The sequence below is a fragment of the Lytechinus variegatus genome, chromosome 9, assembly GCF_018143015.1.
Source record: "Lytechinus variegatus isolate NC3 chromosome 9, Lvar_3.0, whole genome shotgun sequence".
In the NCBI taxonomy this organism is placed as follows: Eukaryota; Metazoa; Echinodermata; class Echinoidea; order Temnopleuroida; family Toxopneustidae; genus Lytechinus; species Lytechinus variegatus.
In genome coordinates, this window is record NC_054748.1 from 11,560,430 (window position 1) to 11,585,193 (window position 24,764).

Below are 24,764 nucleotides of genomic sequence, written 5' to 3' on the forward strand. Positions count from 1 at the left end.
ATTAATAAAAGAATTATATAAAGAAAGAAGGAGGAAGAAAGAAAAAGAACGAATCAAAGAGAGAAAGAAAAATACGAAAGAGAAAGAAAATATCTATAAACAAAATGTAAGCAAGATTTTTTTCTCTCTTTTTTTTCAGGATCCATGCATGGGGAGAGGGCCGGGGGCAGCCGCGCGGCCACGCCCTTTTGATCGCCCGGTGCCCTTTTCGTCTGACCCTGCTTATAAAATATGAACCTATAAAATCGCCCCGGAACAATCTTACTATGTTGCATTCATTTTCAGGGAAAAGACCAGACAACTCAAAGTAGTTAGATATTCGTAAGATATTATTTATTTTCTTGGAATTCGTCATCACAAAGGACCAGCAAACAGATGACCATATTCGCTCCCTCACACTTAGTGCAGTGTAGAATAAAGCGAGAAAAGAAAAGACATTGGACTTTAAATATGACGTCATCATTTACCTTTTTCATATTACCGCTAAACAGTCGTTCTAATTATTGAGCATTTTCATTAATTTTTTCCACAGTGAAACGATTAAGTAGTCAAAATAGTGAGCAAACATTAAGTATATTATTATTAAATATTTCATTCTGAAATATGAAAAATAATTTGCAATGAAAAATAGAAATTTCAAGTTTGAAATTATATTGCACTGTGGGATATGTTTTGATGGTGTATTGATTAAGGTGTGACAACGCTCTCCGACCAAACCACGTGAATGCATTGGGATTGCATTGAATTGAAAACGTGATGCATGCTAAATAACAGTGCAACGGATGAATCGTGTTCTACGAGCATAAAATGCCCGCTGCTTCGTCAAAACCCGCGCCCCAAACCACCCCTTTGGAGGGGCAAGACACTGTCAAACAACTTGTCGGGGTGATCGACAAGAAGATCAGGAATCTAGAGAAGAGAAAGGTGAGGAGATTCGTTTAATTTTCGTGTTATAGCGAAGTTTAGCCATTTTTATTGTCGAGTGTACGTTCATTCATTTTCCATGATTTTGTACTGGTGCGCACGCGCATGACACTGGAGATATGTGTGGTGCACTGCGGCTTTAATTGACTTTGTACGTAAAAAAGCTAGGACTTTAATAGTCTGTTGAATTTATGATGGTGATCTCTTCTTTGTATGTTTGAGTGAATGATTAGTAATATTGTTGTGTTGATAGATGATATAGGCTCGTTGTGTAGATTCATTTAATGTGAAGACACAACGAACGTCATAATAATTTCAAATTATATTCACAAAAAGAAAGACAAAAATCAAATTCACCAATGATCAACAAACGCTTATCAGATTCTTATCTAACTTTGTGTTTAACCTCTGTCCATCATGTCCATGATTTGCCTACCCTTGAGATTGGATGGGGGAAAATGAACCCTTTTACTGGGACTCATTGACACGTGAAAAATATTTGCAGTTTTAATAATTGTCCAAGGCAAGGGAACGGCAGTAAATATTAGTTTGCGTCAGCATGCCGCTGAAGAGTTAATTAATTAGGAATGACCTGATCACGCTCATCCACTCATGACTGCACGCTGCAGTCCTTTATGCCTTTCCCACCCCCCCCCCCCCCATGATGTTTACCGTCAAAATTTGTGTTATCTGATCAGGAAGATCGGAATGAAATTTTGAACATGTTCAAAAATTTCGCAGGTCAAGCCGATCTCAATAATTTTACACAGTTACCCTATCCTTACAACGTCAACGTAATGCTGCTCCTTTCAATCAAGATCGTATACGCTCTCCACCGATCTAGTGATCAGGATGTCTGGAGCGGGTGTTTCATGTCATTACATGTAGTTTAATGGCCCCTTTAGTTTGATTGTGGACATCAACGGAAAGACGACAAAAAATTCAACTTCAGGTCATGACCATGAGATTGACTGGTTAACAAGAAAACTTGTTTGTTGTTCAAATTTTTTAACCCCCCCATTAGGAAAATTATGGATCATTCCCTAGTTTAAGGTCCAGGTTTAAGGGGTTCTCCTGGCTAAAAATAATTTGGTCTAAAAAGAAAAGATTAAAATCAGACAAATCACTGAAAATTTCATCAAATCGAAGTCAGAATAGGAATTGACCAATGTTATGATATTTTAAAGCTTTTCTTTATTTCATTACAACAGTTCTATGCATGTCTTCATGAATATGCAATGAGCCAGATGATATCCACAATTAATTTATTCACATTTTTTTCCAACAAGAATGAAAATGATTGGATGGACAACTGATTCAATGCACAAGATATTCATGATATATGCAACTTATTTTGTTCCAAGGGAGACATCATGTGCACCCATATTTGAAAATCTCAAATGATTTTGATTTCATGATTATAAAAAAAGGAAAGTAGAGACATGACATCAATTTTCAAGACTCTTTGAGCATTTAGGGGGTGAAATCGTTTACCCCCCCCCCCCCTCCACAACTGCAAAAGCTCCCTGATATCCTAATGTCTGCTGTTTAGTAGAGCATGAAAGAAAACGATGGTAGCACCTAATGATGCAGGGTATGTAAATTGCCCATCAATTGAATGGCATGATGAATCATCAAACATGTATGACTAATCACATGCCAGCAAAATATCTACCCACAACACACATCAGTCACACAACAAAGACCCCCTCACAGGAGATACAAATTGGCCTACAGGTCAAAATCAACTGATTTGAGGTAAAAATACAAACAAACACTGAGTGTGTTGATAAAGTGGTAGCCGAAGCTAAGCCAGTGTAGTAATAGTTGCGCTTTGTATCCCTTGGCAAAAAGTGCTATGTAATTCCAACTAATATTACATGTGCTTTGTTTCATGCAAACATGGGCCTATATTCTGAAGTGGGATTTAGATTCAACTCTGTTCTAAAGTTGTGGTTTAACTATGGATGGCCAATTGTGACCTAAATCTCTAGAAGTAGATGTCTATTTTGTATGAGCCCACTTGACTTACAAATTGTTCTCAACTGTCTGAGAACGATAAATGAGATGGTCGTCTTCACCATTTAAGAAATAAGAATGAGCAAAGAAGAGACATGTACATTGAAAACAAAAAATAGATGTCATTTGCTTCCCATTTTATCACAGAGTTAGACCATGTTCTTAGTTAAAGGTAAATGCTAGTTTTGGTAACGATATCAAAATGAGTTCGTACAGAATCCAATGAAATGACCACCACGGTGTCTGTTTGTATAAATAAAACGCATGTGCCAAAGAATTCTGGAAGAAATTGTGTAATTGCTGAGAAATCAGCAAATAAGCACAGGAATCGGGTAGGGCGTCGGGCCCGACGCCCTATGCAATAATTATATATTGTCCCACGTGCGCTTATCTGTGTTGGGGATCTTCGGTGTGTACATTTTTCAGCGTAGATTTCAAGATTTCACAAAGTTCAGTTAATGTAACTGTACCAGATCTAGATCCTCGATGATATACTGACAATTAAGCCTTGTTTTACAGACTTTCTCATGAAATCAGTGTTTACTGCAACTACTGGAATTTCTCTTTAAACCCAACTTCAGACTACAGGCCATATTTGATAATGGAATGTATTATTTGTTATTCTTACCACAGACCAAACTAGATGGCTACCGTGAGATGGTAACGAATGGAAAGGGTCTAAATAAGGACCAGGAGGAAGCTGTTTCACACTTTGAGGAAGTTGGTGCGTCGCTGGAGTTTGCTAAAGAACTCTCCAAGCAGTTCACCACCATCCTCAATGAGGTAGGCTTGGCCCCCTTGCCCTTTGACCTTTAACCCCTGACCCTGAATGTTTCCAAGGTCGGGTGTTATATTCTACGTGAGTAAGTGCAATGATCTTTTTTTCTGAGACGATGCAGGTAAGGAGGTTTGCCGTTTTTTAAAAGGCTTGCACCTTTGACCTTTAACCCCTGACCCTGAACGTTTCCATGTTCAGATGTTGTATTCTGCATGAGTATGTACATATTGTCCTTTTCTCTGAGTCAATGTAGGTAAGGAAGTGTGCTGTATTCACCCTTGACCATTAACCCCTGTGCTGAATTCACCCTTGACCATTAACCCCTGACCCTGAATGTTTCCATGTTCAGATGTTGTATTCTATTTCTTCATGAGTATGTTTATTCACTTTATTGTTCTTTTCTCAGAGTTGATATATGGGAAGATAAGGATGCTTGTAATCATAATGCCTTTCAGGAACTGTAGTAAATTAGTTCAATAAAAATGAAATTTAATACATAGGTGATATTTTGTACATGGTTATTAATATTGTTGAAAATTGCATTATTATTTGTCCTCCAAACCTCATTGACCAATATAATGACATCAAAGAAAATATGAAATGAGATGTAGCAAACAATTAAAAAAAAAATTTTAAGGATTTAACACAAATTGAAAAGATTTACAGAATACTGATACTGATTTTACCTAAGTAAACTGAAATTTTAGACTGAATATTTGTGTCTCGCTATGTGTGCAGTCACTACAGTGTTTGCATGACTTTGCAAAATTGAGTCAATGGTATTCATTTTGGCGTGTCAAAAACCTTACAACATTGCATTATCATTCACTTTCATACATTTCTTTGTATGGTTCAAATATACCAAGTCACAATCACAAAACTTCTCTTTGAGTCGTACTGTTTTGGTTTGATGTAATACAAACTACATTACAGGATACCATAACAAAACTCTTGAGAAAAATTTGTGAACTTTGATTTACTTTTTCAATTTAAAACGAACATCCTTAATGCACTTTAAGGGACAAAAGAAAATTGAATTTGTGCTGAGACTTTCAAGATATCTATAACTGAACAATCAACATCTAATTTCAATGCTTGAGATTCTAATTCCAACCACATGAAGTATATGTAACAAAATTTGGATGGTGTTTCTGGTCACTTAATATTTCAATTCTTATTGAAACACTGTAAAATGATTTTCAGGAGCGAGTTAGTTTTCAGGGTTTCAATTTTACAACATGTGAAAGGCACAAGTACCAAAAGGACCTTATAGCTCAGATTTCCTTTTTTTTTTTTAACGGTCAAATATGAACCAATGCCTTGGCTTTGGCCCTATTGTATGGAATAGAAACATAGCCATTGATTAGGGATACATGTACATTGGTCTGTAGATCTATGTACATTGTATTCAGGTAAAGCACTTCCTGCTTTCCCATACAATGTAGAACTCATTGAAATAGGATGGTAGCCAAATCAGGAAATCAAAACATTAACGATTGAACAGCCTTGGAAAAGAGAGAGAGAGATTTGCCCGTTTATATGACGGTGGTCCTCAAGTCTGCGCACCTAACAACTTAGTTGAAATTTAACATGAATTTTTTATTTCACAAAATCTTTCAGTTGATAATGTTCCTTATATTATTTTGAGAAAGTGTACCAAATGTCTCATAAAAATTTGAAAGAAACAAAGGATTTTTTTTGGAAAAAACCTTGGGCAGTCATTTTCAGATTGAAAAAAAAAATTGTACCCCATGTCTGCGCACATATTCACTTTGCACACGATGTAGGGATTTGGATGAGAAAGGCTGCATTTTGAGGCCGTCACATGGAATGCCCAAAATTATTTTTCCAGCATTTTGAGTCAAATTTTTTAATGAATATCTCTCTATGTATTGCATGTGTAAAGTCTGTGTTCATATTATCTGGTTAGCTCATCCGGCCCGAAGGGCAAGATGAGCTTATGCCGTGGCGTGGCGTCCGTCGTCTGTCGTCCGTCCACAATTTCAAAATGCTACTACTTTGCCATTTCAAGTCCGATTTCAATTCTGTTTGCTTTATATGATAGCACTAGGTGGGGCATTCAAAACTTCTACACAGACTTTTGAAATTCATTAAATATGCTAATTTATGCGCATTTTTAAAAAAATCACAAAAAATGCTACTTCTTCATTTGTGGACCGATTTTGAATTTTTTGCTTCCATCTGGTAGAGCTTCAAGAGGTTCACCAATCTTCTTCACAGAATTTTGAAATTTTGACCAGAACATTTTTTATGCTAATTTATGCATATTTTTAAAAATTCACATAAAATGCTTCTCCTTTATTTGTTGACCGATTTTGATTTTTTTTCTTCCATCTGGTAGAGCTTCATGAGGTTCACCAATCTTGTACACAGAATTTTGAAATTTTGACTAGAACAATTTTTATGCTAATTTTTTTAAAATCAATTTATTCATATTTTTAAAAATTCACATAAAATGCTTTTTCTTTTGATTGTTAACCGATTTTTACTTTTTCTTCTTCCATCTTGTAGAAATTTATGAGGTTCACCAAACTTCTGCACAGATTTTTGAAATTTTCAGTAGAAAATTACTTATGCTAATTTATGCGAAATTTATTCAGAAATCACAGAAAATGCCTCTTCTTCTTTATTTGTTGACAGATTTTGATATTTTTTCTTCTATCCGGTAGAACTTCAGGAGGCCCACCAAATTTCTACACAGAATTTTGAAAATTTTTAGTAGAAAATTATCTTTGCTAATTTATGCAAAATGTATTCATAAATCACAAAAAAAATTCTCTTTATTTGTTGACAGATTTTGATTTTTTTTCTTCCATCTGGTAGAGCTGCATGAGGTTCACCAAACTTGTACACAAAATTTTGAAATTTTGTCTGGAAAATTATTTATTCTAATTTATACAAAATTTATTCATAAATCACAAAAAAATGTTTTTTCTTCATTTGTTGATCAATTTCTGTTTTGTTTGCTTTATATGGTAGCTCGAGGTGGTGATACAAAATTTAAACATAGAATTTTGAAACTCATTGAATCTGCTATTTATTCATATATTTTCAAAACTCACAAAAATTGATTACTGGTATTTATTTGTTGATTGATTTTGGTTATTTTTGTTCAATGTGAGAGCTACCGTTCACCAAGTTTCTACACAGAGTTAAGAAACTTTGACTAGATAATAATTAATACTTAAATTCATATGAAATTTATTCATAGATCACAAAAATGCTTCTATGTCATTTCTTCATCAATTTCAATTCTATATCCTCAATTTATGTCACCAATATAATTCACTACAGTGTCAACTGGGCTGAAATGAAAATTGTGTTAAATTGTGTTGTGAGATGCCGGATGAGCTCCACATCATTAATGTGCTAGTTTTACTAGAATCGTGCAGATACGCGTGTGTGCAGGCAAGGGGGACCGTGCAGACTTGGGGGAACTTGCCATACAGTCAATTAGCAAATCTGTCTTTAGTTGCCACTAACATTATCTCCCATTTGAAAGGACTGTGTGTTGTAGAACCTGAATATAACGGTCACTTGTCTACAGTGGTCATTTTTTTCTGTTTCCTTGGATAGCCTTAATAAAAAGGATTGAATTTAGCTTTCCACAAAAACATGCCAAGATGTGTTGAGAAATGTTTGTTTTTAATGCTTGTACTCTGTTGATAATTTACTGAATTTAGCCTTAAAAATTACCAAATCTGTTAAATTCTTATAACTCTTTAAAGGGGAAGTTTACCCTGACAAAAAGTTTATTGTAAAAATAGCAGAAAAAATAATAAACAATATTGCCGCAGGTTTGAGAAAAATTTATCAAATAATTAGAAAGTTATTAGAATTTCAATTATTTGATTTGTGACGTCATATGCGAGCAGCATTCCTACATAGCGAATGGTAAGAAATCAATGAAATGTCATTTTCTCAGAAAATTGAAAATGGTTTCCACTGTAACTTTTGTATATCAATAGACAAATCATTTCACACCAGATCTTGAAAAAAAAATTAAGTCATCAGGAACCATAAAAATTTGAAATTCATACATTTTATATTACATAACACATGGGGCAGCTGCTCGTTTATGACGTCACAAATCCAAAATTTTGAACTCTAATAACTTTCTTACTCTTTAACGGATTTTCCTCAAACCTTCACCAATATTTTTATTATTTTTTCTGCTATTTTTACAACAAAGTTTTCTTCAGGGTGAACTTCCCCTTTAATATCCTTCCTGTATCCTGTCTCATGATTAAGGGACCTTCCCCTATTAGATCCAGAGTTCATCTGCTTCATTTTAAATCCTTAATATGGACAGAGTAATTCTGAAACATTTCTAGAGTTGCTTCATACCAGGCACATACACAAGGGGAGGGAGGGGGGTACAGCCAGGGTTCACCCCCCCCCCTTAGATTTTTTTTGGAAACTTCTTTTTTGTCAATTGTCATTTTTTTTATGGAAATACCAATTTTTTTTTTCTAATTTTTTTCATTGGGTGAAAAACCTTTTTTTTTTACTTGTCAAATTTTCATTCAACCTCAAATCCTCCCCCCTTTCAAAAATCCTGCTTCATACTAATTGACTTTATGTAGCACGTCTGGCACAAAAAGAACATTTTGTTTAAAAATGCATTTGAAATCCAGTTTCAAACACCCCTCAACCTGCACAAACCCCCAAATGACCAAAACATTTGCTATCATAATCCTTATATAGCTAATACACTTTGCCACTCCATTTTTGTGTATTCCCATGCATGCATTCCTGTGTGTATGCAAGGCATGTGACTCTCATGTCCATATTTCACCTCTATTTACAGGCAACCAAGGCGCAGAAAAGGGAAGCAAAAAGAGAGAAACAGCAGAAACATGAGCAAGAACTTGGAAGGATATCGGATGTTCTCTTACTGCAGGATGTACTCTTCAATATGGGCCAACCTCATATTAGGGCGGATTTCCTTGCAGGGACAAACGGAGCCTTGGTGAGTTTCCAATCGTGTGAAAGAAGAGATTCAAACCATCACTGTGACCTCATGTCTTTTTAATGTTACTTTAGTTCAATATATTTTGGGTATCATATTAACGTTAAGGCAGGGTGCTACATAACTTTTGAGAAGCACTTTCCCGGTCACGCAAGTACATTTTTAAATAATTGGAATATACTTGCCCAAAAATCTATTTCACTTTTCCGAAAAATCATTTAAAAAAAAGTTTTACCTCTCTAAAAGAAAGTTTTGCGGTTTCATAAACCATTGACCTTTTTCTCTTTTTTGACATGAACTGATCTACTTTGTTATTGTATTTCTTTTTCCAAAGTGATTTCATCTTGCCTGCCATGACCAAAATTAGGGTCAATATATCATATCGACCCTAATTTTGGTCATACTGTGAGAATTTTGCTTGCCCAATTTGGGCAAGTAGTTTTGGTCTTTACTTCAAAACACTTGCCTGACTCTAACTATTACTTGCCCAGGACAATCGAGCAAGTGCTTATGTAGCACCCTGGTTAAGGAATGTAATTGCTGTAAACAATGACTTCATGAGAAAATCTGTAAAACCAAGTTTAATTGTCACTATATCATCATAGATCAAAATCTGGTACAGTTACATAAACTGAACTTTGTGAAATCATGAAATCTTACTAGCAGAAAACAATCATACTGAAGATCACCAACACAGGTAAGCACATGTGGGACAGTGTATTATCATTGCTTGGTAAAAGACCATAGGGCTAGATTTCCATGCTTACTTTGCTAATTTCTCAGCAATAAATCATTGTATTCCAGAATCATTTGTCACATATTATTTGACTTACCGGTACACATACAAACATGTCAGTGGTCATTTGATTTGACTCTGTATGAACTCATTTTGAAATCATTACCATTACGGGCATTTATCTCTAAATGTCAAAGAATTGAGTCGTGATATTGGTCAGAAACTTGTGAATATCTATTAATTTATTGATATATAGAGTCTACAAGAAGAAGAGCTGGATCATCTAGATGAGTTCTACAAACTGGTTAATATTTCAAGAGAATCAGAAGAAGAAGATGTCGAGGAGGAAAATCTAAGGTATTTTAGAACGATTCTTATTTGGAAGCACATCTAAAGCTTTGGTTATGTGTCAAATAAATGCTTTAGATCTTTCTTAAGTATTGTGACTGGTGGATCTCTGCAGCAGTCTTTAATTCTTTGTGAAAATTAGAATTCCGGACAAATTATTGGTAATTTCTGGAGCCCTTTCATAGAAATGACTTATTTTTTGTCTTAGTGCTTACACACTCAGTAGTTATTGGATATCAAACAGCAGAAATATTAATTCATATCCAAAAATCTCACTCCATTCCATGCTTGACAAGTCATTTAATTTTTAAAAAGAAAGAAGAAAAATGCAGATATTTATTTGTGATCGGTTAATCATTTTTGATAATTTTGCATGTAAAACCTCAAACCTTTTGCAATAAAATACATTTTATTATTTTATTCTCCATAACATTGGAATGGTGACTTGCATTTCGGGGTGGGGAAATCTACCAAAACTTGAAAAAGAAACTAAAATTCAGCTTCTGTTTAAATCATCTTTCTGCATATTGATTGGTCTTGCCTGTTTATCATTTCAGCTTTGATAAGAAGCTAGAGTTGGCAACGAGTCATCTAAACAGCTACGTGAAAGAGGATGAGAAGGAGGTCTGTCAAACGACATGTATCCTTGATAGTGATTATGATTTTTATCACAATGATGAGTAAATATATTTTGTTGAAGAGATAGGACAATGTATTGTAGAGTTGGTTGTAAGTTATGAGCAACTTAACAAAATGACTGGTGATCTTTTCTTGTAAATGATGCACACCATGACAATCACCGCCATCATCATCGTTGCCATCACCATCATCATTACATCATCATCATTGCCATCATCATGACAATCACCACCATCACCATCATCATTATTGCTATCATAATGCGATCACCACCACCATCATCATCACCATCATTGCCATCGTCATGACAATCACCACCATCATTACCCATTCCTTTGAATACAATAATCTTTCCTTGACTCCTGTAATGACCAGACAAAGAACTGTTCCACTTAGTCCAGAGAATCCACAAATGTAATTACCTGGACAACATCCCTGCTCCTCCTGAGGAACCTGAACCTGTTGCAGAAGAGCCTGCTCCTGCAACGGCTCCAGCTCCGGCTCCTGTACCAGCCTATGAGGCTCAGGAGGAGGAGGAAGAGACGTATGAGGAGACTTACCAGGAGAACCCTCAAGAGTTTGTTGAGTCCTTGAATGAGGCTCCGTCAGAGAGTTTCTTTACTGGGGTAACATCAGAGCAGATGCAACAGCCTCCTAGCATGCAGTCAACACAAAGTGAAGTAAGTTTGTATTCCGCATTGATTCACAATTACCTGAAAAGATATTTGTGTGTGTGAACTTGCACTGTTAACTCAGTGTGAAGAAATGCACTTAACAAGAATTGTTACACAACTTACACAAATATCAAACAATTAATTTTCAAGTGATATTTATGATTAAAGAGCTAACAAAAGAAAATTGTTAATTTCAGTGATAGATATAGGGGAGGGGGCAGGGCTTAAATGGTCAAATTCATGGTCCTCTTCATTTGTATTTTAAGATGTTACATGTATTCAATAATTTGGTTAATTGACATAGGATAACCGTTCTTTCTCTTTCTATCTTGCTTTCTCATATATACCAGATTCCTCCGATGCAGAGTTTGTCATCAGAGCCTCAGCAGCACCAACAGCAGCAAACGCTCAATGAGATGGCAGCACCATCCAGAGTTCATGACCTTCCCCAAGCACCAGAACCAATTGAGATGCCTCCACCTAAACAGACAACGCATCATGATGTCAACGAGGTGCTGGCCCCCGTCCTGGGAAACTTTAACTTTGTCCAAGACTCCATGCTTGATTACGATTGTAAGTAGATTTACAAGAGTATTCTGAGGAGCTTTTCATGAAACAAATAGTGATTTTCACTGATTATTTGTTATAAGCTACTGAAATTCTTTGCATCTGATTGGCTCAGAGCATAGTTGTCAATGAATATCATTTGTTTCATGAAATGCTCAAGACTTCGAATATTGGATTTAGTGGAGGAATTTGGCACTTTTGATATTTAACTTGTAGTTATCTGGAAAATATCTACTCATGTTAGGGGTGTTAGAGTTCACCTCTTCGACTGATGTCAGCTTTTTTGTGCCCCTGCCCACCGCGGGTCTTGCCCGAGGCATTATATTTTCATGTTGACTGTCAGTCCGTCTGTCTGATTGTTTGTCTGTCCCATTTTGTTCTCATGATATATTGAGATCCATTTGACAGGATGACTTCGTAGTTGGATATTCTGTTCAAGATTGCTGAACTCTTAACACTTAGGTAGGAAAAGAAGGCCCATATTTTTCTTTGAATATCCTTATCAAATTCACTATCAACCATAAACTAATTATCTAATCAAACTTATATTGTATTTTCCATTCAGAAGCTTTCATTGATTTAGCTTGTTCATAGGAATTATGTGACATTTTTCTCTGCACTTATCTCATTATCAAATATTTTCCCTTGTTATTGTTATTTCATTTTGCAGCGCCACACATGGATCCTGCGGTGGTAGCAGTTTCACAACAACCGTTTATCCCTTCAGCAACATTCACAAATAATGTACAGTCATCAACAAATACACAAGGTAAGAATAGGGTAGTACAAGGGGGGGGATCCAACAATCGTTTATCCCTTCAGCAACATTCACAAACAATGTACAGTCATCAGTAAAAATTTACATTCTTAGGGACTGGGAATATAAATGAAGGGTGTGATTTAGGTAGGAAAAGAGTGGAGCAAAGAATCATTATAGAGTTTTTAAACAAGATAGAATAGAATAAATTTTAGAAGGAAATGAGATCAAAGGAGAGGAGGAGGGGAGGTGAGCTAAGGGCGGAAGCATGGACATTTTGGCCGATAATTTTGTTACTGTCTTAATTACAGAAACAGTGGATAGAAGAAGATAAGAAGTGGATAGGCGAGAAAGTGGAGATTTGAGAATAGAGTATTCTTTCTTGAAAATAGTCCTGAAAAGGACTGTAAACCAGAAGGAATGTTGAGTGAGAACAGCTTGAGTAGAAGCTGTCTTCACTCCTGAAGACGGACAGTCAACCTGTCCGAAACGTCGAGTCTCTCTACTACTCATCATCTCTACTCGCCGACTCAAGCCAGCATCTCCTCATCAGCTCTTCTACTCAAGCTGTTCTCACTCAACATTCCTTCTGGTTTACAGTCCTTTTCAGGACTATTTTCAAGAAAGAATACTCTATTCTCAAATCTCCACTTTCTCGCCTATCCACTTCTTATCTTCTATCCACTGTTTCTATAACACTCCACATGGTGTACCGTAAACCACATCAGCAATTGTACATGCCACCATGCAAACCTTCAACCAACATACTGTCTTAATTACATTCCTTTGTTATGTCGTGCACTTTTATGAAACATTGTAAGAAAAACAAGCTCAAGTTTTTATATTCCAATTCTCTGAGATTAATACTGTTGGCTGACATTTGTTTTTTTGCTTCATAGACCTGTCACAAACGGAACAGGCTACACAATCCAGAGACCACCAAACGTTAGCGGACTCCCTCGCTGCGGCACAACAACAACAGATGCCCTCTGAGCAGACGTACCAGCAGCAGTCTAGATACGACAGCTCCCAACAGACATACAGCTCTCAATCTATTACCGACCAAACACCTTACGCTAGCCAAACGTTGGATGCGGGTAGTACGGGGTATGGTGGCCAGACGGATCTGTCGAGTACGAGCAGTGCGCAGGTTGATTATGGATCGTCGCAGACATCGTCGACGGGTACCAAGATGAATGAACTCCCTGAGTTTCCAAGTCCACCCGTTGATACACAACAGGTACATATCATGCTATTGATTGTACAAAATTTTTGTGTTCTAGTCAAATTTCTCAAACTTATGCATAAATCGACTTATGAGATGTAAATATCACATGAGTTATTCTGGTCTGAAAAAGTGCAACGATCAAGTAATTATTTTACTTACTGAAGGTTGATTTATGCAGACTTTGCTGTATAAAAAAAACATATTCATGAACAGTTAATGCTGAAGACATTATTCATCAATTATACCTCACAGACGTAATTTGACTAAAAATTGCTGAAAAGTCTGGACCGATCAACTATAATGATATTTACTTCTTATTAAGTGTTTTTTCAAAAGTTACAAAGTGCTGTATAAATGACAAAACATACAATCAGTAAAAACTTAAAACAAAACTGCACAAGATGAAACACTATTAGGGACAATGATTTTCCGCGATCGCGGAAAACGGACGGAATTCACGGAAATGGCCTTATGAATCGGAAAGTGGCATTTCAAAGTTCAAACGGAAAATCACGGAAAACATATTTTTCCTCAAAATACACAGAATAGCAACATAAATTACTCCAAAATCTCAACAAAATATGAATATTAAATGGCCACAAAACCTCACAAAACACGATCTCACTAAACCACAATCACAACTAAATCAACACATCGTGACTGCTCTTCACTCCTTCACACCTGATCGTACCCCTCGCCCCGGTCCTTGATCCCAGCCGCTCTGGCAGGTTACGGTCGATCGGCCGTATCCAAAACATTCACATGCAGGTCGTGTTTTGCTGCCCTCTACGTTTGAAAATGTATAGCACGATCTTGAAATCCAAAATGGCGGATAGATTGAAATCGTTGACTGCTCGAAACGATGTCCAAAACCTCCCAAATTATCTATAAAAGTTCATTCAACAGTGAAATAATGCTAGAAATGTGAAAGGTGAGGATGTATTCATGTTAGATATATGTATCAAAATATTTTTTTGTGCCCGCATAGATCCGATTACAGCGGATTCTACTGCGTTGTTGGTACAGTGACAGATCCAAATTTTGACCAGCGCGAGCGTTAACTTGTGTTATTGTTACTTTTCAGAGTGAACAATGTCAATGGGGAAACGGAATTTCCGTTTTCTGACATGCTGAAACGGAATTTAAGATTTTCTGAAACGGAAAAGGCAATTTTTAGAAACGGAAAATCACTGTCCCTACACTATGAAACTATCTGTAGTCCCATACTAGCATTTCTGCGTGCAGTGTATGTGATTCTCACGAGATTCAATTTTCTATTGTGGCATTTTCGAACCTCAACTGCATATGTTGGATGCATTGTGATTTACCTTTTCTTTTCATTTGTGGACATTGAGGAGAAAATTCCCTTATATGAGGTGTTGCAAGGAACTCGCTGTCAATTCCATGGCAATTTAGGGTCCAACAAACAATCATAAGTCTGGCAATTAATTGGAAATATGTACTGAATTGTTGGTCTGCTTCATGTAACAAGCAGTATAAACCAATTAGCTCTAATTATAATTTATTTATCTCTTGTAAATATACATGTAATAAGTGCTACTGGTTGTTAATATTTGTCTAAATACCCTTAGAATGTATCCAAAGCTTTGTAATATGTTTATTTTCTCTCTTTTTTCCTTAGGATCAGTCAGTGTTACAAACCAGTATGTTGAATCAACAGAACCTTACCCACTCTTCATCACAGTACAGTGAAAGCTACTCACCCTCATTAGGTATGTAATAGTTTTTGTCTCACCTGCATAGCAGAGTGAGAATATAGGTGCTGCTTTTCCGACGACGGCGGCGTTAATACCAAATCTTAACCAAAGGTTAAGTTCTTGAAATGACAGCATAACTTTAAAAGTATATGGACCTACTTCATGAAACTTGGCCATAAGGTTAATCAAGTATTACTGAACATCCTACCTGAGTTTCATGTCACATGATGAAGGTCAAAGGTCATTTAGGGTCAATGAACCTTGGCCAAATTGGGGGTATCTGTTGAATTACCATCATAACTTTGAAAGTTTATGGATCTGATTCATGAAACTTAACTTAATAGTAATCAAGTATCTCTGAATATTCTGTGCAAGTTTCAGGTCACATGATTAAGGTCAAAGGTCATTTAGGGTCAATGAACTTTGGCCAAATTGGGGGTATTTGTTGAATTAACATAACTTTGAAATTATATTGGTCTAGTTCATAAAACTTGGACATAAGAGTAATCAAGTATCACTGAACATCCTGTGCGCATTTTAGGTCACATGACCAAGGTCAATTAATGTTCAATTAAAATGGTCAGATGTTTTCTCTTATGATCTTCCTCAGGTTCGAGCCAGCTTGGGAATGATGGCGTTCCATCTTCATCCAGTCCTCTCACCATCACTGATCCCTCACAGGCTTCTATCCCACTCCCTGGGGAACAAACATCGGATGTACAACAGGGTGAGTATAGATTAATTTCATGGGGAGTGGGAGTTTATTAGTCCTCACAACATAACTGATCCCTCACAGGCTTCTATCCCACTCCTTTGGGAGCAAACATCGGATGTATCAACGGCGAGTATTGATCAGTTTCTTGGGGGGGGGGGTCTTCAGGTCCTCTTTTTCACAAATTCCTGTATTTTTTCTCCCACTTTGAAGGGAAAACACAATTCCGTACATCTTAGATGTCTTTATACCTAGATTACACTATTGTGATTATTTTTTTCAGGATCCATTCCACCTAAGTCCACAATGAATGCCAGCGCCCCACCCTTCCAGATGACCAACACTATGCGATCATCCCCTCAGATGCAGTCCACCCCCACAGGTCAAGTGGGACAGCCCCAAGATATGAGTGCTTACACTGGGATGGATCAGAGCCAGGACTTCAACCATTCTGGAGGGAGGGATGTTGATAGGACGCATTCACCCTCACAGGATATGAAAATGGATCACCATCAGCAATCATCAGATGGACATGGTAATGATGCATTATGGTTTATTTCCAATTGGTCACTTGAGCAATACCATAAAATATGCATATACTACAACCTAATTGTGAGAATCTTCCTTAAGTAATTTGTCTCCATTTTCTAGTTTTAAGGACATTCCACAATTGAAATTGAATAAATATCTTTTTCACCAACTCTTGCACACGAGTTACTCTAGCATCTAATTATTCCAAATAATGAACATAAGTTCATGTGCTTGATTTTTTGCTATCAGGCTTTGATGTTCACCCATTTGAAAGGTTTTGAGAAATATGCAATAAGAATAATTTTTGCTTTTTTAAACCCCACAAGATCACAGCGTTGAGTTTAAACCTCTATTGCTTAGTCAAAATCCATCTAAATTTCACTTCAGTTTACATACCATCTTCATACGTAATAATCAACTGGCATTTCAATTTTGTATTCCCAGTGTTATCTTTTTTTTACGCCCTGATCATTGATATCCTTTCTTTGTAGGTAACTCATATGGCAGCGGCTACCAGGGATACTACAAGAATGGACGCGGTGGCAAGCCTCGAGGAGGAGGGGGGAACCCTAACTTCCGTGGAAGCAGGGGAAATGCTCCTTTTATCAGGGGTGGAACCCGCTACACTGCACCCCAATCTAGAGGAGGTAATAAACGATGTATCTCTTGAATCCAGGGAGGGGGGGTGGGAATCTTTACTTCCATGGTAGCAGGGGAAAAGCTCCTTTTATCAGAGGTGGAACTCACTACACTGCACCCCAATCTAGAGGAGGTAATAATCAGTGTCTCTTGATTTCAGGAAGGTAGGAGGGGGGGGTATCTTAACTTCAATGGAAGCAGGGGAAATGTTCTTTTTATCAGGGGTGGAACTCACTACACTTCACCCCAATCTAGAGGAGGTAATAAATGGTGTATCTCTTGAATCCAGGGAGGGGATGCAAGGATTTCAGTAGCTTCAGGACCACAAGATGTGTCTCCATTGGAAAAAAAAAACATTTTGTGAATGATGGCACCCTGTCCAGAAAGATTGTCTGCGGCCTGAGGCATAAAAATTTTGATCAAACGCCAGCTCAAAAATCAAACATTTGAATTCCAACAAAGGAGACACACGTATTAGGGATTTTTTTCTTGGGCTATAAGTATCTTTGTGCAACAGGCCCCTGCTCATAAAGACCACATTCTTTTCCTGTCTCTCTTTTGTTCTCCTTATGTATAGGTTATTCTGTATTCATTCTTCCTAGAATACACTATTGAGATTTGCAAGAAAGGTGCTTGAAAGTTTAAATAGACCACAGTAAAAAATCAAGCAAAAATCCTTTGATTAAATGCAATTGAACAGTACACCGTAATCTGGGGAAAATAAATGATAAAAAGAAATTTGCTACTTGGTAAATCTCATCTCTCACAGAATTTTATGATCTTTTGAGTTTCCAGGGGTCTGGGATGCATTTATGGGGGGAGAGAAATTAGCCCTCTTTTTCATATAATAGTGTAATATGAATCATTACTTGCAGGTCAAATGAATTTCAATACGTTTGGTCATCGTGATGCCTTTGCACCTCGAGGACCTGATATGAGTTACAACCCACAAGCTCGTTATGGTAGCTTCAGTCAAGTTCAACAAGAACAGAACTATTACAATCGACGTGGAGGCATGCCAAGAGGGGGACCTAGAGGTGGTGGTAAGTCAACAATCATATATTAGTAGAGCTGCCAAGCAGTACTGATTTTCCGTATTTAGTACTGAAAAATGAGAAGAATACTGATGGTTTCATGTAAAATACTGATTTCTCAAGTTCCATTTTTATGTGTTGTCCTATGGTATTTCTTTGAAAATACTGATTTCCTCGCCAAAATACTGATTTTAAGCTTTAAAAATACTGAAATGTTCTTGTTCAGGTTGGCAGCTCTGTATTAGGTCTTTGTAGGAAGTACATGAGGCCAATTATTGATATCATCCTCATGACGACCCAAGTCACCCTTAGAATTCACTCAAAATGCATGCTTTTTCTTTCTAGATTCGCCCCAAGATCTATCACAAACGATATTCAAGAGTATTTAGAAAATCATTAACTTAACTATGGCAGAATAATGATATTTGCATCTACTGCATAAATTCTTGTGGCCCTTAATAATTACATTTTGCCCTTTAAATTGAGAGAAATAGCCCCCAAAATTCTGCAGTCACCCAAATGTCGAATAAGAGATTGCCCCTTGAAAATCAAAATTATTTCCCACCCTGAGTCAAGTCCCACAAATAAACAGTTTCAATTGACTGGAAAGAATTTGATCCTACAGTTGGTAGATTATGCAATTGGTAACGTTCATGCCAATTTTTGGCGCGATTGTGCCATCGATGGCAGAGATTATAGGGTGGGGGGCTGAATCACCACCCCCTCCCCCTGTCTTCATAGGTGTCAAAATATTTAGGGTTAAGGTATAATTCTTCTACGATAACTAAGCTTTGTGTTACGGGTTCCAAAACTTGTGGTTGAAAGAAATTTGACTCTGTCAGAGTCAAATGTACACTTCATAGTCAATATGCAAATGAGTTATCTGATGACATTTCTTTTGTAATTTGTTTGAATTTCCAATATTTTCCTTCAATAAACTTCATTTTGATTCCTATTGGAACATGTAATATTAATATAATTTATTATTATGCGATGAAGATCTCTTTATCTTATCTATGAATTTGAATTCAGCCTGGAGTACCCCTTAAACCCCATTAGAGTAGTGTACGATTTGTTTTTTGTTATAGGTCGTGGTGCCCAGGGAGGTCCCCGTAATCAAGTCCCATACCGAGGAGGAAGGGGAAGCTTTGGGAAACCAAGTCAGGTGACCGTTTAACCTTTGACCTCTCAGCAAGATGAGGAGGAGGAGGAGGAAGAAAGGAGAAACCAAGAAACGCTACTCTGCAGTGGAGCCAATACAGTTTAGTTTTACATCGATTCTTCGCATCTCATGTTTCTTTTTTAATTTCAGTTCTTTTTCATTTTTTATTACAAAAATTGATATCCTTACTGGTACATGAATCTCTATTATTTACCCGTCTAAGCTTATGAGATTATATTTATTTTCTACATTGCGTTGTAATTATTTTACACTTTTGCAATCATGAAGGCTTTAGTATGGCTGCACTGCAGAGGAATTTGAAAAATAAAACTTGAAAAAAAATTGTAAAAGCTTGAAAAATGTCGTTATAAAAAAGAGGTGTGGTTTGGAGTTGCCAATTTGACGAAGCATGGCAGCTAAGGATCCACTGTGTACGAGTGTAATAATGAGGAGGGGTTATTTCTGTGAATCAATTTCTTTTTTTTTAGTTATTGTTTCTGTTAGGTATTATAAGATAATATATAATCAAAATTGCATATGTATGAGCATGTACAGTATAGTCCTTCTCCATCTGCGATGATTTTACATACCAACTTTATAACCTGTCACTATACCTAAGCGTATCGGCACATCCCCAAATAGCATATTTAGATACTGCTGGATTTCCTTTTGTTAGGGGAAAGAAGCATGCGTACGTGCTTGTTTTTCCTGAGATTGCTAATCCCTTGCATTTATATCTGGTCATTTATTTTTCAAGTTATTCTAATGCAATTGCCATTATAGAGATACATTGGCCTTAAATCACATTGGTTGTTTCATTTGTACTATTGTACAATACCATGGTCAATCTAGATTTCTCATACATAATTATGCTTATAATCATTGTGTTACCAAGAAAAGTCTGATCATAAATTTTTGTATTTGGCAGACAGCGCAAAATTCATATTGAATGATGCACAATGAAACAAGTTATCTGCATTATCCATTGAAACCACTTTCGTGATTTCTGGCAGTATGGTTTCAAAACAATGTAATTGATGCATAGTTGGGTTTTTTTTTTGGGGGGGGGGGTATGTTGAAACTAGCATTGAATCAGAAGCACATTGCAGGCAATACTAAAGTTGATCTTTGTTCAGGCAAACATGAAGCCATCTTTTTAGAATAGCAGCCAATCTGATCCACATTGAGCCATATTCATCATTGAATTCTGCAATTGACTTTTAAAAACAGAAAAAAAAGAAGGAAAGACATTTGAGTATGATCGTATGGAAAATTATATACAGAGCTCCGTGCATTAACAAATAGGCTTGAGATAATATGTTGTATAAGTCCACAGTAAGGATCCTTACAGGATGTATTGCACTTGAAACTTGTGGTCAGAAATATAGGTAGAATATTTTATTTTTTTCCAATGAAGTAAAACTCTCACAATATCAAAATCAATGATGTAGAAACTGTCCTGAATATTTAGAAATGGTAGATATGATTTCAATTGAAAAGGTTCTATTTCATAGTGTTTGAAAGACATCTTTGGTTGTTGGATTGTACAATTTGGATAGTATTCGGTAAAACCATATGAAAATAACTTCTCTGTTTGAAAGCAATCAGAACCCTGGCCAAATTTAATCATATAGTACATTTTATTGGAATTAAATAAATTTTGACATTTATGTGGGCACTTTTTGGTTGCTTTCTATTCCACTTCTATGCTTATGTGTGTGATTTAGTTTGGTCCATCTGTGAGTTAGTATATCATTATCAACAGGCTCCTGAGGAAATGGTAGAAGCTATTGCCCAAGTAACCTTGAAAGTGTGATATTTTTGTTATATTGCCTTATCCCAGATATTGTCATGTACATGACATACACATTAATGTTCTGCTTTAAATGACCATGGTAATGACTGATTATACTTGTAATTCTTACATTATACATTGTACACTAATGCAGATTGTAATATCAGTGTTGTGTTGCTATGTCAGAAAAAAAATCAGGCAATGTCATGGCCATCTGATTACTTATTTTTGTTGGTTCTTATCATGCATGAAATGCAAACCGAAGGCACGTAGATTTTGGGAGTTTTAGGTAAGGATGTTGAAATATTGGACTGTGATGTAATAACATCATTCAAGGCACTGCGCATTCATCGCATTACATTCTCCTCTTTTTCCACTGTCATAATTGAGATTTTGAAAACCATACTTCTCGCGTCATGAGGGATGACATGGACTTGTGTTCACTGTTTTACATACATTCAGTCATCATGAGCCAACTCTGCAGCTATGTATGTTAGATGTGATCCTTAAAGGTTTTTAAAGGAAGTCAATGGTGCCACTCAACTAGATTGACACACAGTTTGCATGAGAGTTTCTGACATGGTAACAAATCCAAACAATAGGTAACTACCATGGTAACGATGCTAAACAATAGGTAACTACCATGGTAACGATGCCAAACAATAGGTAACTACCATGGTAACGATGCCAAACAATAGGTAACTACCATGGTAACGATGCAAAACAATAGGTAACTACCATGGTAACGATGCTAAATGACCAATCGAAATCAGGAATTCAGTGTAAAATTAACCGTTGGTTGGCAAAGTTATCTTAATAGTTGACGGTGATGCAGGTGTTGTCTTGTCAATAAAAAAATCCTTATTGGCATTGTAGCGAATCTTTGGTTTATTAGAATACATAGATTTGCAAGTATTGCTATTAGTATGACATCTTGGACGATTGATACTGATTTATATCAATATGCCATTTCATTAAGCTGTATGACTTTAAGAATGACCGGGGCCCCGTAACACAAAGGTCAGCAATTAATCACTAATTTGAAATAACAATTCTGATTGGTTCCTCATCAGTCTTAAGAGCAGAATATGCATGCAACGATAATGCTGATAGGCCATTTTCATTTAGCGTTTAATTACCTTTGTGTTGCGGGCCCTGGTGGGCGTTTCGTAAAGCTGTTCATGAGATAAGAATGACTTTACTCATGACTGGTGAACCTTTCTTGTGCTAAATGATATCCCTGTATAATTGAAAATATGACCTAAGAACATGTTCCAGTTGTGCGTAACTTTACAAACAGCTTTGTGACATGCCCACTTGTTTCCCTTTGTAGCTAGCTGACTTGGCATCCAAAACATGTTTGAGTTTTGTATAAAGATGGACATGACCTAGAACTGCCTTGTGAAACACCATTCAGTGTGCTTGGGATAATGACAAGAATCTTATGTATTTCTTTGAATATCACAAATTGTAATGAAATTTTTAGCAAAGTATAACTTTACATGAAATTTTTCTTTCTTGGTAGTAATTGACATACACAGAAATTGCAGCAGTTTATAGTTTAGTCAACAGTTGAAGTCTGACTTTGTATTGGATAGAAAGCTAAATCATAACCTCTGTAGATATGCATGGTCTGGTGGGGCCCTGTTTCACAATCAGTCATTCATGCATATCTCATCGAATCATGTATTAATCTTAAACACACTAGGTTGTCATAGACAGTGATGATGATTTTGTGAAATGAACCCCTTTACTGCATTGTTCAAAAAATATTTTGTTATGCTTCTATTAGAGCATGAAAAAATGAACCAGTTCAAAACTGTAATCCAATTTATTTGCTTCTATCCTATTTCTATTGTATACCAAGTATATTTTGTTGACTTCACCCGCAAGAAAGTCCTTGGCATAATGACCTTCTTGCGGTAAGTCAATGGTTTGGTGTGTTAACTGCTTGTGAAGATTCCTATTTTGTGTTCTTTTGTTACGGATAGCTCAAAATTTTGCCTTAATTGTGTAATTGTGATTGGAAGATTTGCATAAAGAGTTGGTGCACATGGTTTTAGTTGGTTTGTATAACTTCATATTCTGTACCATGCAGTCATGCAATAAAAAAAATCTCTTCAAATATATGAAATATTGTCTTGAATATCATTTGTTATGGGACTTCCTGTAATCTTTTTTTTCTTCCCCTTTACTCTCTTTGAATATCTTTGCTTTTCCTTTTTGTATTTTTTCTCTCTCTCACTTCTCGATTTGTATCCACAGAGTCTGATATAGCAGATGGTAAAATTCGTAGATCGTCTAACACCATCATGACTCACCCAAGTTCATCTACAATTAATTTGGTCTCATTACCATTTGGTCGAATCATTTCTTGGTTTAGTGCGAACTTTCAATTATTTTAATATCCAGATGGTCTGATATTCACCTTTTCTCCTTATTACTTTGCTCTTTTTCAAATGAAAATTTGGTTTATAAACAGTTCATATAGACCGGGCAGTGTGAGACTAATTGGGCATCAGACAACATTGTTAAAGCCTCGCTAGGAATTAGACGAAATAATGAATGGGCTAAATGGCAATTAGACAAAGTGGTAAACGGATAGTAGATGAATTGAGATCAGATTTTTTGAATCAGAAAGACCAAAGAAGATGTAGGCCAAGTGGCACTTTTACCCCTTCCTCTCCATAGGCGAATCGGGGGGGGGGGGGGGGTAATGGTGGTGCAAAGAAAGGGAGGGGGGATGGAAAAAAAGAAAAAAGGATATAGGAGAAAAAGTGGGGGGCTAATGGCGCAAAAGAGAGGGAGAGGAGAAAGACAAGTAAATAAAATAAGATGAGAGGAAGATTCGGAAAAAAAAAATTCGCTTCATTATATTTTTCGCTCGCACTTCCCGCTCAGATTGCCTATTCGATGAGTTACATATCTTCAAGTGTCTTTTAAAATGGAGCTTAAAATATCTAGTTATGAAGTCAATATGCAAAACATTTAAACTCGGGCACGAAGCTTTTATTATTTTGTTCGATTTACAATTTGATTAAAAAAAATAAGCTCAATGAAATGTCCCGTATAAAGGTCTGAATGGTCTGAATATTTTTTTAAGCTATCGCTACGCACTTGCATTATTTTATTTTGTGAAGTACCTATCCTCTTCGTATGTTCCATATTCCTTTTCAGGTCTGATTGACAAAATTTATGAGCTAGCGTTTCACACTTTGCAGTAAAATGTAGTTTTGAATATAATCAAATTGAATTTCCATCAAATTTATAACGTCGGCCGGATGAATGATAAGTTTATTCATATTTTACATTTTTTACTTTCCATTTATATTATTACGTCATCCTTAAAACATTACGTAATAATATTAATCTTGAAAGTAAAAAGTCAGCAGACTACGCATAGAACGCCTATCAAAATGCACCAATAACATGACAGCGCTGCATAACGGCGCAGCGCCTTGACACTCATACGCGCTGTGGGTGCCACGCCCTGGGAACAACCGCGCCCCG

General features: G+C 36.4%; 1 protein-coding gene across 1 annotated transcript; it reads left to right on the plus strand.

Moving 5' to 3' along the window:
- The first annotated feature begins 732 nt into the window (after positions 1 to 732).
- LOC121421729 (caprin-1-like) lies at positions 733 to 23,381 on the plus strand. Its single transcript, XM_041616512.1, has 15 exons — positions 733 to 924; positions 3,577 to 3,726; positions 8,553 to 8,714; positions 9,707 to 9,807; positions 10,356 to 10,438; positions 10,813 to 11,117; positions 11,462 to 11,684; positions 12,349 to 12,447; positions 13,335 to 13,675; positions 15,306 to 15,396; positions 15,992 to 16,108; positions 16,377 to 16,628; positions 17,116 to 17,271; positions 18,139 to 18,306; positions 19,386 to 23,381. Exons 1-15 carry the CDS (start codon positions 808 to 810, stop codon positions 19,472 to 19,474), a joined length of 2,454 nt encoding a protein of 817 aa, XP_041472446.1. The 5' UTR covers positions 733 to 807; the 3' UTR covers positions 19,475 to 23,381.
- Positions 23,382 to 24,764: the final 1,383 nt, after the last annotated feature.